This window comes from Dendropsophus ebraccatus, chromosome 6, assembly GCF_027789765.1.
Source record: "Dendropsophus ebraccatus isolate aDenEbr1 chromosome 6, aDenEbr1.pat, whole genome shotgun sequence".
Classification (NCBI taxonomy): domain Eukaryota; kingdom Metazoa; phylum Chordata; class Amphibia; order Anura; family Hylidae; genus Dendropsophus; species Dendropsophus ebraccatus.
In genome coordinates, this window is record NC_091459.1 from 15690837 (window position 1) to 15707205 (window position 16369).

General features: G+C 41.5%; 1 protein-coding gene across 2 annotated transcripts in view; it reads left to right on the forward strand.

Moving 5' to 3' along the window:
- Window positions 1–16369, forward strand: part of CLCN2 (chloride voltage-gated channel 2) — a 123118-nt gene that overhangs the window by 69786 nt on the left and 36963 nt on the right. For both annotated transcript variants that reach the window (XM_069974540.1, XM_069974541.1), the window contains exons 5-9: window positions 3282–3415; window positions 6752–6829; window positions 8610–8688; window positions 11602–11727; window positions 14603–14687. In XM_069974540.1, the coding sequence (XP_069830641.1) occupies window positions 3282–3415; window positions 6752–6829; window positions 8610–8688; window positions 11602–11727; window positions 14603–14687 (502 nt within the window). The remainder of the gene's footprint in view (window positions 1–3281; window positions 3416–6751; window positions 6830–8609; window positions 8689–11601; window positions 11728–14602; window positions 14688–16369) is intronic.

A 16369-nucleotide genomic window follows, 5' to 3' on the forward strand; every position in this document is an offset into this window, starting at 1 on the left:
TAGAATCAAAGGTATAAAGGATGGAATATGAATGTGTTCATCTGCTTTGTCAGTGAGCTGCCTTTTTTACAGACACTCGTCCTAAATGATCAGTCTGTTACTGATTGACTCAAAGACTGATGTGGGCATCATAGCATAGGGGCAGACACCCCCACCCAATGCTATCAATCTGTGGACAAGAATTGGTTTGCCCTAACCAACCCCATTTTGATCAAATAGAACGGGTCCAAAGACTGGCTGCAAAATGGTGGAGGGTGTGAGGCAGAAAACATATCAGGAAAGACTTAAAGTGTCATTGTTGTATTTTTTCCCCAGAAATCAATAGTCCAGGCAATTTTAAGAAATGTTGTAATTGGGTTCATTAGGCAAATATGCCATTATCTGCATTTAAAAAGACCACCTCCCTACTCTCTCTCATTCACTGCTCATTATCGGGAAATCTTGACTTTTACATCGGTCGTGCCCTGTGTAATCTATGGAGAAGGGAGGGGAAAGAAGGGAAGAGGGAGATTAGTCGCTAGCAGAGAACAAAGGATTACACAGCGGGACCTGTGTGAAAGCCAGTATTCAGAGGTCCGAGAGGTCAGTGCTGACTGTCAGAGGAGATAAGCTCGGTGATGTAGCTGTAAATTAACTCTTTGTCCTGTATTGGTGCCTCATATCCCTCCACCCCTCCCCTCTCTATAGAAAACCATGAAGACAGGGGGGAGAGCTATAGGTTTGGAGGAGCTACACCGTGAGAGCAGGCACTGTTTATCCAGTAGAAAAGTCACACCTGATGATGATAGATTTCTGCAGCAGTGACTTCTCTCAGGTGTAGGTTCTCTGGACATACACTACATCCAAACATAAGGAACTAATTTTTTTTTTTCCCCTCCAGAATACCCCTTTAAATTATATAAACCATTAGAAATCATAATTGGGTAAGTTTTTTTTTTTTTGTCAGTAACTTTGCCATTATTTTCATTGCTGCCTAGACACACTTGACTGTCTGACCCCCTACTTCATCTTTTTCTTACCAATCTTTATAGTTTTATAAAATATCTTGGAAAAATTGAAGTTTAAAGCCACAAAAAGGGATTTCCACCCCATCAACTTTGGATTACTTTTTTTTTTTACCTTTTTAAATGTTGTTATTGTGTCTATTGTCGTAAAATAACCTCTAGTCCAAAGCACTGGTCTATTACCTGCATTGCGACCTTTCAACTAAGGGAAGGCTCCATTTTCTTCTCTTACCCCTGCTGTGCAACCTGACCTTTTCCTGCTTATATTTATAGTACTGTAGTTATATGACTTTACACCATGTCCCACCAGGCCTTCCAGGTGAGACCAAACAATCTGCTCTTCATATAATTTATATTTCCTGATTTAATTTGTAATACAACAAGCAGGGGTACATTAGGCTAAGTGCCCATCTGTATGGGAGGTGCCAATAGAAGCCTCTGTCACAGATTCCACTGAAACTGCAGACCAGACTAAACGATAAACCATTGCAGACTAAACGATAAACGATTGCAAGAAGATTGTTTATCGATAACCTGAAATCACTCACCGTATTACACAGAACGATGGTCGTTAGTTACGATTGTTATTGCGATCGTTACTATGATCGTTTATTCCTTCCGATCCCAGCAATGAACAATAACCAATGAACAATGTGCAATTACACTGAACGATTAGTGAACGACTGTGGATTTTGAGCGAACGAATGTGGATTTACAGCAAACGATTAGCGATAATTTTAGGTCCAGATCTAAATCAACGACACACGAACGATTTTTCAATTGTTGCCTGCAATTACACAGAACGATTATCGTTTAAATTCGAACGATATAAGGATTTTTCGCATGATAATCGTCCCGTGTAATAGGGCCCTATTTTTCTCAAACATAACTTTTGATATGTTGCTGCCCATGGTGAGACTAACAATTCGTTCCATACTTGTTATTCTCTATTCTGTCGTCTTCCCCCAGTTAAGAGCCGCTGCTTTCTGCCAAAACACAAAAATCTCTGTGTGAGCTTTTCTCTCTGTCTTCCAATTCTCCCCCTCCCTTCTGAGACGGATGATGTAAACAAGTCCCTGACTGGCTTTATCTGCAACATTGTAGCTGCTTTGTAATGCTGGGAGGGTTAATCACAGTGATTTCATTAGCAACTTGACCTCAGAATAACCCTTCCAGCATTACAAAGAAGCTACAATGGTGCAAATACAGCCAGTCAGGGACTTGTTTTCATCAGCTGTCTCAGAAGGGAGGGGGAGACAGAGAAAAGCTCACACACAGATTTTTGTGTTTTCACAGAAAGCAGCAGCTCAGAACTTGGGGAAGGAGACTGAATAGATAAGTATGAAAGAAATTGTTAGTCTCACCATGGGCAGCAACATATCAAAAGTTATGTTTGAGTGGAATACCCCTTTAATGCATATTTTAGACCAGGAAGAGGCAGTGAGGACCAGTAGCCATGCAGTGTGGGATAAGACAGGACATGTTTTCTAAAAATTTTTTTACTGTGGCTGAAATCCCTATTTGGGGAATATGTTTTAAAATGATAAACAAGCACAAGGATGCAATACTTCATTTTAAATTACATTACTGCTATATTTACTGTATTTATGAACATGGGGTTCTTCCCATGCATTTTTAATTGTGAGACCATCTGCTACAACAAGGAACCTTGGATGAGTAAATGGCAGATATATTACTTCATTGTTCACCTGCCAGTATAAAATGATAAACAGTTGAGGATCCTAAATGCCTTAAAGGGATACTCCAGTGAAAATCTTTTTCTTTCAAATCAATGGGTTTTAGAAAGTTATATAGATTTGTAACTTCTATTTAACAATCTCGTCTTCCCGTACTTATCAGCTGCTGTATGTCCTGCAGAAAGTGGTGTATTCTCTCCAGTCTGACACAGTGCTCTCTGCTGCCACCTCTGTCCATGTCAGGAACTGTCAAGAGCAGCAGAAAATCCCCATAGAAAACCTCTCCTGCTCTGGACATTTCCTGACATGGACAGAGGTGGCAGCAGAGAGCACGGTGTCAGACTGGAAAGAATACACCACTTCCTGCAGGAAAGGCGGCAGCTGATAAGTACTGGAAGACGTAAGATTTAAAATAGAAGTAAATTACAAATCTATATGACTTTCTGAAACCAGTTGATTTGAAAGAAAAAGATTTTTGCCTGAGTACCCCTTTAAAGGACAGCCACATGGGTGGACACATGGTTCTCTTTATGTAATTTATCTACTTTCTTCACGAGAACTTTAATTTAATGTCTCACAGGCTCCGGCATACCAGAAATGAAGACTATCTTACGAGGTGTGGTACTCAAGGAATACCTGACACTCAAAACCTTTATAGCCAAAGTCATTGGACTGACCTGTGCCCTTGGAAGTGGAATGCCCTTGGGAAAAGAAGTGAGTATAGAAGTGATGATACCCCAAACACCTGATGCCCTGGTCTTCTCTCCTGTGCTCCACAGCTTCCCAGTCCCGGCCGCAGAAGCATCTGAGCATCCTGTCAGCTGTCAGGCCGCTCAGCCAGTTACAGGCTGCGGAAGCTGTGGAGCACAGCAGAGAAGACCAGGAGCGGGGAGAGGTAGATGTCAGGTCTAAGGGCTGCACGGACATTCCTAACGAAGTCCATGCAGACCATACTGCCCGATTATCAGGCTGTCTAATAGGTCCAGTAAACTGTGCTTGTTTACTAAAATGATAGTGCCGTAGTCGCCCCATGTAGTAGTACCCCTAGGCTGCGTTTTTGCAGTCCGTTTAACAACATGGAAGTCAATAGATTAACGGATCCAAAAGAATTACACACAATTGCATCCGTGTTTTTTTTTTTTTTTTTTTTTAAATAAAATATATAGGTTTAATTGACTGCAAAAACAGTGTGAACCCAGCTGTACAATGTACCATCACGGAGATGTGACCCATGCTGTTACATTTATATTATTAGGAGACGGACATATACAGTGTGCAGGAACCAGTAGGCCTTATGCATAACCTATAAATCCAGCGTCAGCAGCAGTGTCAGATGGCATCATCATTGAGCTGTGACCTATCTCTCCCAGTGTCAGCAGTAGTCTTGTATCATCACTATGCTGAATCTCAGCTTGCCATGTCTTTTAAACATATCATCACTGACCTAGCTGTCCCAGCCTTACCAGCACTAATTCATGAAAATGAGTCACCCGTTTTTTTCTATTAATTCTAACAGTCACATATTGTGTGGTAAAGCTAGGTTTACATCACAATTTCGCTATCCGTTTAACCCCTTAAGGACCATGGGCGTACATTTACGCCCCTGCTGCCTGGGCCATAAATGTATGCCCTGCCGCGTTCCCGGGCTATGGAGCAGGCTCAGGAGCTGAGCTCGCTCCATAGCAGGTGAGGACCGGCTGCTATCTGCAGCCAGGCCCTCACCCTCAATGGTGGGCGACCACGTTCTCGCAGCCGCCCGCCATTAACCCCTTAAATGCTAAGGTCACGCTGCGTTTAAGTGTAAGTGACAGGAGCATCTCCTGTCACTTACCGATCGGGACCCCTGTAGTGTGTCTCCAGGGGTTCCAATTGCACTGCCAGATTTCCAGGGGTATACTCCTTACCTCCATGCAGTCTGATCTTCTGATAGTGGGCCACAGGCAGGCTGTATCAGAAGATCACAGATTACACTGATCCCTGCTATGCTATGGCATAGCAGAGATCAGTGTATTCAATCTAATGTATTGATGTAATAGTCCCCTATTGGGACTATAAAAGTATTAAAAAAAAAAGTTTTAATAAATATCCCAAAGCCCCTCCCCTAATAAAAGTGAAAATCACCCATTTTATACATAAAACACATAAAAATAATAATGTTAATTAACATTATATACCGTAACATGCGTAATCAATAAATCCATATAATAAATAAATATCAATAAATAAATCCAATAAAATGAAACAATATTATTCCCGAACGTTGAACGGCTTGAACAAAAAGCGGTTAAAAAACGCAGGGATTGCTTTTTTTAATTTACATTTTATGTATAAAAAAAAATTATAAAAAGTGATCAATAGGTCTAATCTAGAAAAAAAATGTTACCAATAAAACCTAGAGAGTATGATGCAAAAATGACACCCCATAAGTGAAAAAATAAAAGCGCTATAAGAGTCACAATAGGGCCATTTTAAATATATCTATTTGCAAAAAAATACTGCAAATAAAAACAGTAAAATGTCAGAAAACCTATTAAACCTGCATATCGCTGTGTTCAGACTGACCTATAGAAAAAAGAAAAAATGTCAGTTTTACCATAAAGCGGATTACGTAAACATGGAACCCCCCAAAATTTGCGGAATCACATTTTTTTTTACCCAAATTCACCCCATAAATCATATTTTGGGGGTTACGTCATTTATTTTAAGGCAGATTAAAAGATGCCATTGCAAAGTACAACTGTTCCTGAAAAAAAACACAAGCCCCCACATGGTCCTGCAGGTGGAAAAATAAGAGTTGTGGGTCTTAGAAGGGGAGGAGGAAAAAACGAAACCGCAAACGTTTTTCTGTACGTTTTGCTAAACAGATACAGTGAGACAGATTGCAAAATCGTGATGTGAACCTAGCCTAATATGTGAAATCAATGTGTGGCGTGTCCCTTTAATCACTGTATCAGAGAAGAAGACCTGGGTAGAAATAAATTTCATTCTATGGTGAAAGGATGGTAGGAAACCTAGAAAAATTGGTTTTCATTACAGGTGGATCCAGATGATGAATAGTCAAATTTGACTGGAGGGCCAGACGGACAAAAAAAACTTGAATGTAATTTAAAAAATACAGTGACATCTGTATAATGTGGTAGTGATAAAGCTGGGATAAGAGACTAGAGTGTATATTTGTTACACTGTCTTCTATGATGGAACAGGAACAAATCTACTCAGCTGCCAGACCTTCTCTGCAAAAACAGAACTGCCCCTTTACCTTAAAGTGGTAGTTCACAAACAAAACAAAAAAATTCTTTCAAATCAACTGGTGCCAGAAAATGGCAGAGATTTGTAATTTAGTTCTATTAAAAAATCTTCAGACTTCCAGTACTTAGCAGCTGATGTATGTCCTGCAGGAAGTGGTGTATTCTTTCCAGTCTGGAGAACAGGAGAGGTTTTCTGTGGGGATTTGCTGCTGCTCTGGACAGTTCCTGACATGGAAAGAGGTGGCAGCAGAGAGCACTGTGTCAGACTGAAGAGATTACACCACTCCCTGCAGGACATACAGCAGCTAATAAGTATTGGAAGACGTAATTTTTTTTTTTTTTTTTTTATAGAAGTAAATTACAAATATCTGGCACCGGTTGATTTGAAAGAGAGAAAAAAAATTGTACTTTTGAGTTTACCTCTTAAGGACAAAGTAAAGACGTTATACTGCTACTCACTGGGACAAATACTCTCTTGAATTCATTTCTTAATATCCAGTGTTACTGAGTACTGATGTTGTTGTTACATGCATATTATGAAAGGGGATGAGAAGGTATGGCATGCAGGAAGCAGTGGGCCTTACGCATGACGGATAAATGCAGCCACTAATACCGACACATGGAGCACAAATGACGCATGCAGAATCCTGAAATAGGATTACCTGCGAAAGTCATTCCAAACAGCATTTATTTGTTTGAAGCGAATATGTTTCAGTCAGCAATCTGCCAGCACGGCACATGCAGTGACATTATGTATCCGTGAATGGATGTAAGCTGACATTTCTTCTTTTCATCTCCTCAGGGCCCGTTTGTGCATGTTGCCAGTTTGTGCGCCGCTCTGCTCAGCAAGTTCATGTCTCTCTTTGGAGGAATATACGAGGTGAGTACATAAGGTGACACTCTCCACTAGAAGAGTACGCTGTCTCTTGTGCATTTTCACTGATAGAAGTGAGAAAGCAGATGAGATTTTTAAAGGGAATGTGTCCCCTAAGTTTTCTTTTAGTGATTAGAGTCGGATACTAAAACTTTTTCTTTTATTCTAATATGTTTCTATTTTCTGACTTAATTTTTTATTTTACTTTTTGTCAATTTTTAGGGGAGGTGACCATATTGATTGGGCTGCTGTTAACAGCATTTAGTGTTATGCTTTACTGCAAGCCTCATGGACATAGATGACAATAGACCGTCCACTTGAGAGAAATGTCATAAATGACATTACTGAGCGCACTCTGTGACTTGTGAAGAGGTCATTCCACAGGGAGCTGCTATTGTCTCCTCGATCTACTAGTGTCACGTAGTGCTGCAATGCTGTACAGATCACTTTACAGCAGCCTCCTCTTATCACCACAGACACAACAGGAAGTCTCAGCTTAGTTTTAGCCTTAGTGGTGAGAATGAAAACTGCTAAATCTCAGGATTATTATAATATATATATATATATATATATATATATATATATATATATATATATATATATAAAGATTAGATTAGAGGATTATATTATATAATAAAGAAAACATTCCTAAAAAAAATATGTTGGACATGAAAACATTATTTAAACAAGAAATCATTTTCTGAGGACACATTCCCTTTAAGAGTAATTAGACCGTTTCATAACTGGCGCTGACCAACAAGGGGCGGGGGTTAAGGCAGTTCTAGACCTAGTCATAACCAGTAGGCTAGATAGGATATCAGGAGATTAGCTATATGTCGCCTAGGTAATAGTAGATGGGAGGATGGCACGTCCATCAGTGGTGGTGCCCGAGGTAGTGATAATCCAGATAGGTAGTTAAAAGGACCCGGCACTCACCAAGTAGTTTTGCTAATTTATTATAGTGCAGTAGACATCTGGTACAGTAAGGACGCATTTCTGCCAAGTATGGTCTTCATCATCTTAAGGAGTACTCCACATTCACACACCCGTAGTGCAATCCATGGCCGCGGACCGCACTACCGTATGTGTATCCGTAGTGCTCTGTGCTTCACGGAGCACTACGTTCACACATCATTACCCCAGTGATCCGTGCCACAAAAAAATGGTCCGCATTACAACATGTCCGTACGGACGTGTGAACGGGGCCATAGGATAACATTGGTTTCATGTTCTGTCAGCAATTGTGAGCGCACAATTGCGGACAGAACAATGGATGTGTGAATTAGCCCTAAACGGGTTGTCCAGCGCAACAAAAACATGGTGAATGGAGCTTAATTGCAAAACTCACCAGTCGTGTTGTCTCTGAAAGAAAGTGGCCATGTATTTGTAGCACTAAATAACCCCTTTAAGCTGATGAAGGGCATGCTTTGCCTTACTATACCAGGTGTCTACTGCACTATAATAAATTAGCCAAACTACTTGGTGAGTGCCGAGTCCTTTCTACTACCTAGGTAATAGTGACTGTATGATAACAAGTTTTCATGTATTGTTGTATAAGATGTTTAGTAGTGGAACTACAAAGACTCAGAACTTCCGTAAGGCTCATATTTACCAAGAAGATCTAGATGGTATAAACCAGGGATGGGGAACCTTCGGCCCTCCAGCTGTGGCGAAACTACAACTCCCATCATGGCTTGACAGCCAAACTTTAGCTTTGGCTGTCCAGGCATGATGGGAGTAGAGAGTAATAAGAGTAATGATAACAATAATATTTCTTACTCGGCAGAATGAGTCCCGTAACATTGAGATGCTGGCTGCGGCTTGTGCTGTTGGAGTTGGATGCTGCTTTGCTGCCCCTATTGGAGGTAAGAGGGCTGAGTGATTCATGAGGATCCGGGGGAAGAGACAAGGCGTGGGAAAGGCTCTGGAAGAGAATGTAAATCATTTGTGGGTGGTTAGATCAAGTTGATACAAAGAAAGACTGTTTGAAGCAGATGTGTGACATTTACCTATTTCTATAGTTTTGTAACCATAACAATGATGAATACTTTAGCGGCTGTGACATTTAACCATTTACTCCTTCTCCTCCCTGTCCTGGTGGTTTGTAGATAGATGAAATGTCTAGTGAATGTAGGTTAGACGTAAAAAATATCATTAAAGGAGAAGTCCGGGTCTGGTCTGGTCCGGGTTATGACGCGTGAGGTCCACTCAGCCAGTTAGCGGCCAAGGCTGGACCCCACTATGGCCGCTGACTGGCTAAAGGGACCTCACACGTCATGACCCGGGTTCCCGCTCAGACCAGGACTGGAGTGTTGCTTTGTGGCCACCAGCACTGGAGCAGGGGAGGTAAGAGCACTTTATTTCTCCTTTAAAACATAAAAAAAAATTAAAAGAAAAAACATAAAAAAGACATCATATTTAGTTGATGCCTCATTGTAATGATCGTGTCAAACGCGTCGGAGCACATTTGTGAAACTGTCTAGAAGAGAAACACCACTATTCAGGAGCACTATACTAAATTACGGCTGTATTGTGGTTGTTTGCTCTAGGCAACAGAGACCGTTTTATACAGATTTGTATTGATTTTTATATATTGTGACATTACCAATGATTTTCTGCTGCCGTTTCAAACATCAGGCCCCCCTTATATCTCAGATTGGCCTCATACTAAGCTTTTTTTCAACAAAAAAAAAAAAAAAAAACTGATGCGTTTTGGTCTGTTTTTATAATGGAAGTCAATAGAAAAATGCATCCGTTTTTCCATCAGTTTTTTGGGAAAATCGAATGAAAAAAAACAAATTGCAAAAACGTAGTGTGAACCCAGCCTAAAACTCAATCTTTCTAAAACCGCCCACTGTCTTTGGTTTTTACTAGACTCTGACCTTTCTTTTACACCCTATATCTAGTCATTTGCACGCTCTTGCCACTTGCACCTCAAAAATATCTCCAGAATCCATCTTTTCCTCCCCGCTAAATCAGCTAAAACTGACTCGAAGTCCTTCTGTATTACCTGCTGCACATTTACAAGTAGTAAACTACCTCAATGTTATCTCAGAGTCTGTGATCATTCATCACCACCTACACAGCATATACACTGCAACCTTGGGACACTTCCCCTTTCTGTGGGTGGCGGGTCCTACTATCCGGGAGGGTCATTACACCGCTCTGGACACCTGTGACTACATAATCTGTGACACTATTCCAAGGGACCGGTAGCAACCCGGCAGGACACCGACCACAGGGGAGAAGGGTACACCCGGCCTTATCAACTAAAAGCAGGCCTGCCATCACATTGGCATTAACGGGTACTATACTGTTCGCCATTACAGATCCATAAATGCAGACTGTATAATACTGACGTGTGAAAGGGGCCTCATCCTGCTTGTGGGTGGGAAAAGGGATGGAGAGCCTGTCACTTTTTAGAAGAAAGGGGGGGGGGATAATAGGATGGCGTATGGGAACAGAGAGGGGAGCACCTGACACTCACATGATGAGTAAGGGACGTATACGTGGCCTGATCAGTATAGTAAACAAGCGCTGATCTGCTAGATCTGCGCTTTTTTACTGAGCCTATTACCCAGCTTTATTATCGTGCAGCAAGGGCTGCATGGACATCGTCAGTGATGTCTGTGCAGACCTTGTTTTGAAAATGTAATAAAGTATATAGGTTACTACTCTGCGCTCCTCTGTGTCTTCCGGTCTGCTCCATGCTCCCCACAGCCGCCAGTAAAACTTTAGAAGAGCTCTCTGAAGTGACCGGCCGCTTAGCCAATCACTAGCCGCTGCAGTCCCATCCTGGCCAGTGATTGGCTGAGCTCAGAGGTTGCACCAGAGGCTGTGGGGAGCATGGAGAAGACAGGAAGACAATGGCGAACGGGAAGAGGTATTATATGAATATATGAACTTTATTGTTTTCTTTACACTGTCGTCAGCCAGGCATAGCTGTTACATGTAGCGATGCACGTCCGATGGCCGATGATTTTAGGTCAGGACCTAAAGACCCGATCAGCTGTTGAAAGTTGTCTTTATTACACGGAGCGATGATCTGCCAAATCAGCCTTATTCGGCAGATTGTCACTCCGTGTAATAGGGCCATAAAGCAGCATATTAACTACTACTTTTCTATCTTGATGCGGCTTATGTCATTTAATTCAGTGTCTGTAATCTGTTATAGTATATACAGTGGTGCCTTGGATTACGAGTATAATTAGTTCCGGCACCGCGCTTGTAATCCAAATCCACTCTTAAACCAAAGAAAATCACTGATATGCAGAAAATTGGTTCCACACCCCAAAATAATGATTTATTCTTCTGAATAACATGTAAAACAGATGAAACAAACATTCAGAAACAGCAGAATCTGTGATATTATAAGTTACTGTACAGTAATGGAGAGGATGGGAAACACAAGGACGGACAGAGACTGCAGGGGGCAGGAAGGAATGAGCAGGGCAGATGTGGGCACATACATGCAGCACTCTCTGTCCGGGCAGAGAGGGGTTACAGCTATGGAGAGATTACCTCCACAGTCCTGTCCCCTGATGCAAGCCCCAGCCTGAAGTGGATCTATGATTCAGAAGAGCTGTAGACCCCGCTATGCAGATCATGCCCCTCCCCCACTCGCGCTCCAACCCAGTACAGGGAACTCTTAAACCAAAGCAATGCTCTTAAACCAAGTCACAATTTTGAAAAACTGTGAGCTCTTAAACCAAAACGCTCCAAGTTACTCTTAAACCAAGGTACCACTGTATTTACTTTTCTCTTTCTTTCTAATCCAGGGGTCCTGTTTAGTATTGAGGTCACCTCCACGTTCTTTGCTGTAAGAAATTACTGGCGTGGTTTCTTTGCTGCAACCTTTAGTGCTTTTATATTTCGCGTCCTTGCCGTGTGGAACAAAGATGAAGGTAAGAACAAAACAGATACTAAACAGAACAGTACTAGGTTAAAGTAGTCACTCCTAGTTGTGTGTTTTTTTGGTTTTTTTTGCATTACAACTTGGAATTAAAAAGCATTTTAATTTAGGATTTTATGGAGTTGACTAACTTGTCAAAATAGTTACTACTTTGGAACAAAAAAAAACAAAAACATTTGTGTTTTTTGTTAAAAAAAAAAAAATACTTTTACCAGTCACAGAATGAGTTGAATGCAGCCAGCAAACTGTCACATGATCTCTGTGGTGACCTTCTTTGGCCAGTGATTGGCTGAACGAACGTCACAGGAAATGGGGCAGTTATAGGCAGTCCGGGCCAGAAGCCATCAGGTTGGCAGCTGTGTATGGTTTCGTTCATTGTACTGTACTCAAATATTTTTTGTATACCCAGTATCCCTTTAAAGGGGTTGTTCACCGAAAAAATAGTCTTTTAAATCAACTGGTGCCAGAGATTTGTAATTTACTTCTATTTAAAAAATCTCCAGTCGTACAGTACTTATCAGCTGCTGTAGGTCCTGCAGTAGTGGTTTATTTTTTTCCAGTCTGGGGAGCAGGAGAGGTTTTCTATGACTATTTGCTCCTGCTCTGGACAGTTCCTGACATAGACAGAGGTGGCAGCAGAGAGCGCTGTGTCAGACTGGAGAGAATATACCACTTCCTGCAGGACATGCAGCAGCTGATAAGTACTGGAAGACTTGAGATTTTTTTTTTTTTAATAGAAGTAAATTACAAATCTCTGGCACTTGCCAGGACCAGTTAATTTGAAATAAAAGAAAACATTTGGAAACTACACTACATTGTGTCAGTAAACACAGGGCTACCAGCTGGTGGCAACGGCTTTCTTCTACAGTACAATAGTGGTAGCATCCCTTGTGGCAAGGCGTGCATTATATGATATCTATTCAGGGTCCCATCTGATTTGCAGTGCACACAGTTGTCTTTGTCACATTATGCAGTATCCTCTTCTCTCATCTGACATGAACAGGCTGACTAGAATTGTGGCTTCTTGTCTGTGTTACTCAGCAGTCTCTGATAGATATCTTACAATGAAGTGCAATACCCGGGGCTTTGAAGATTTTAAAATAACATTGGAGATGTGGTGCTATGTGGGGCTAAAATTAAGGAGGACATTCAATGATTCATTGACTGTCAACAACTCAATAAATAAAGAATGCATGGTGTATCATAAACCTGCACCAGACGCTAATACAGAGGGACCTAATAGAAGTCAATAGGCAAGTGCAGCTTCGAGCAGTATTTTCTTTAATAATATAAGTAGCATACAGGACTGTTGGAGAAGAGTTCTGGTGTCTTAAGAGGGCTGGAGAAATAATTTCAATTAACACTGGAAGGTATATCACCATGAAGTAAGCTAACATTTAAAGGGGTTGTTCACCAAAAAAAAATTTTTTCAAATCGACAGATCCTAGAAAGTGCCAGCAATTTGTAATTTACTTTTTTTTTAAAAAATCTCCAGTATTCCTGTACTTATCAGCTGCTATATGTCCTGCAGGAAGTGGTGTATTCTTCTCAGTCTGACACAGTGCTCTCTGCTGCCACCTCTGTCCATGACAGGAACTGTCCAGAGCAGCAGAAAATCCCCATAGAAAACCTCTCCTGCTCTGGACAGTTCCTGTCTCGGACAGAGATGTCAGCAGAGAGCACTGTGTCAGACTGAAAGAAAAACAACACTTCCTGCAGGGCATACAGCAGCTGATAGGTACCAGAAGGCTTGAGATTTTTAAATAGAAGTAAATTACAAATCTATATAAACTATTCCTGAAACCAGTTGATTTGAAAAAGATTTTCACTGGAGTACCCCTTTAAGGCAGTATGAGAGTGAACACCGATTCCATGTAAATCCAATGCCATCTTTTCCAATGTTTTTTTTTTTTATAAAAGTACAAGTGCACCGATTTTGTAGTAGTATGAATTGGCTTTATTAATCGCTGTGGTATATGACATATATGTATGACATGAATATGCAAAAGAAGAGCCTGTGGAGCCTCATCAAAGAGTCTTGAAACACAGGACTAGCCAGATATCCCTCCGGGAAGGACCCAGCCAAGGGGCGGCTCCTGTAGGGAAACCACCAAAACCACCATATTAAGTGGCCCTATAAGTCCATGTAATGACAAGGGAAAAACCAAGGCCAGGTAACATCCGCAGACAGCTGTTTTGTGGGTGTTACCCCTCATCAGTGTGGAGCAGAATTCTGGCTAGGTGGGACTAATGTCTAGTAGAGCCATAAGAGAAACCCCTTGGCTGGGTCCTTCCCAGAGGGATATCTGGCTAGTCCTGTGTTTCGAGACTCTTTGAGGCTCCGCAGGCTTCTCTTTTGCATATTCATGTTTCCCAGGGGGCAATGCACCTAGGACTTCACTGCATTGAGCACTTTCACTAGCAGCCGGCAGTGTTGTCGTTTTGCTGGTCTCCCTGAGATCAGCAATCTGTTTCTCATGTGTATGACATGTGTGATCTTTGAGAGTTAGTCTTAGCCAATGAAAACCTTCTCGGCACTGTTACTTTAAAGCATTTACTTTGATGTATTTATCTGTGACCCGATATGACAGGAGATGCCACTGCTGGAATTGTGCCTGTGTTCTGACCAACTGCGTATCTCAATATTTCCCCCTTCTAGCATGCACAGTTCTAATAAAAACCTTATCATTGTGCGCCAAGTGTGAGTCAGTGACATCAGTTGTCATGTTAGTAATTGCCATAGGCAAAGTTTTGCTTGGGGTGAGCCCTCCTGATGACACAACGTATGTCAATCACTTCACCATGTTGCCTGTGCTCTTAATTTCACTCATGTTTGTTCTGCTCCGTCTTGTCGCTTCTTTTTATAGAGACGATAACTGCATTGTTCAAAACCCGTTTTCGTCTGGACTTTCCCTTTGACCTTCAAGAACTTCCAGCATTTGCAGTAATTGGGTTAGTGTCTTTTGACTAGCTATTGTTGCAACTAGAAGGGACAGCCTTGACTTATTGTCAACATTTTGTAGCGTACCTATGAATGTCTATACAATTTACAGCCTTAGGCTATGTTAACATTACGTATGAGACCCGGTCGGGTCACTGAACGGCCTTTCTCTGGAAAAATCATCCCGGCCGGTAATGTAGTAGCAGCCAGATGATCTTTAGGGCCACATAGTTCTGATGCCGGGGCATCCGTGCGTGCCCACATCAGAACTCTCCACTGCACACTATGGAGCAAGCGGCCGGAGCCACTCGCTCCACAGTGTGCACTGACATGGTTTTCTGCGGCCGCTATTCAATGAATATTCAATGAATAGCGGCCCCAGAAAACTGACATGTCAGTTGTTTGCAGAGCCGCTAGGGATCCTGGCCGGAGCATATACCATGTGTATACGCTCCGTCCGGGATCCCATAGACGGCAAGGTAACGTATATTTTTGTAATAATCATGCCCGTTGTTGCAATGTGCAACAATGGCCGTAGTTTTATGAAAATATATACGTTGTGTGAACATAGCCTTAAAGTGTACCTATCATTTAAAATCTTTTTGCAGCTATCAACAAGCGATTTTAAGAAACTCTATAATAGGTGTTATTAGACAGAAAAGCCTCTTACTGTACACAAAATGCTGTTTTGCAGCCCCTTCCCCTCCCTTCTTATCTGTGCATTATCAGGCAAATCCGTCCTCATTACAGAGAAGCAAAGTGAAGACGTGTTTGCTGTGTCCATTAAATCCTGTGGAGGGGCTGAGGGGGGTAAGTGAGCAGGAAGAGGAGTCAAGCAGCTGTACAGTTTGAAGACTGTCTGGGCACATAAAATGCCAGATTCAAAGGTCACTGCTTATCTGGGAGCTTAGTGAGAGAAGATTGCAGGATGTTGTGCTGTGCAGGGCTGCCTTTTCTCCTCTCCGTGCTCACTCAGCCCCTCATCCCTCCATAGATCATAATGGACACAGAAATCCTGCTGAGGGGGGAGGTAGAAAAACAGCCTTTTAAATACAGAAGAAAACTTAAAGAAAACTTTTGCTTAATAAAACCTATTACAGAGTTTCTTAAAATTGTTTGTACTATTGATATTTATTGATTTCTGAAACATGACACTGATAGTTATGCTTTAAACTAAAGCAGGGATAGAGAACTTGTGTCCCTCCAGCTGTTTCAAAACTACAGTTCCCATAATGTATTCCAAACACTCTTTTATATTCTAACCCAATATTCTCAATATTCCCAATAACCCAAGGTATTTTTTTTCTTTCTACAGTAAATGTCTCAATAGTTTTCCTGTTACTCTGCATATAAGTATGATCATAGCTTAATGTCAAATCTGCTACACAAAGAACTAGTAGAAAGAGACGTCTTTTTTTACTTTTATGTAAAACGAAGCCTACTCTGTCTGCGAGCAGCTGCATAAACAAAAGTGTTGTTGTACGTCCCATTGACCAGTATTTTAGGGCAGGCTGGAATGTGATCCAATCAGATCTGGCAAACATCCTAAATTGTCACACTTCCCACTTATTTTTCTCCACCCGTGACCCCAGGAATTTACTCAGATGTTCAGTTGTTGTTATCCTAAATGTCCCTCTGGCAGATTTACAGGTTGGGTTATAATCTCAGTGCCGTACTAACACGGCAGTGCTTG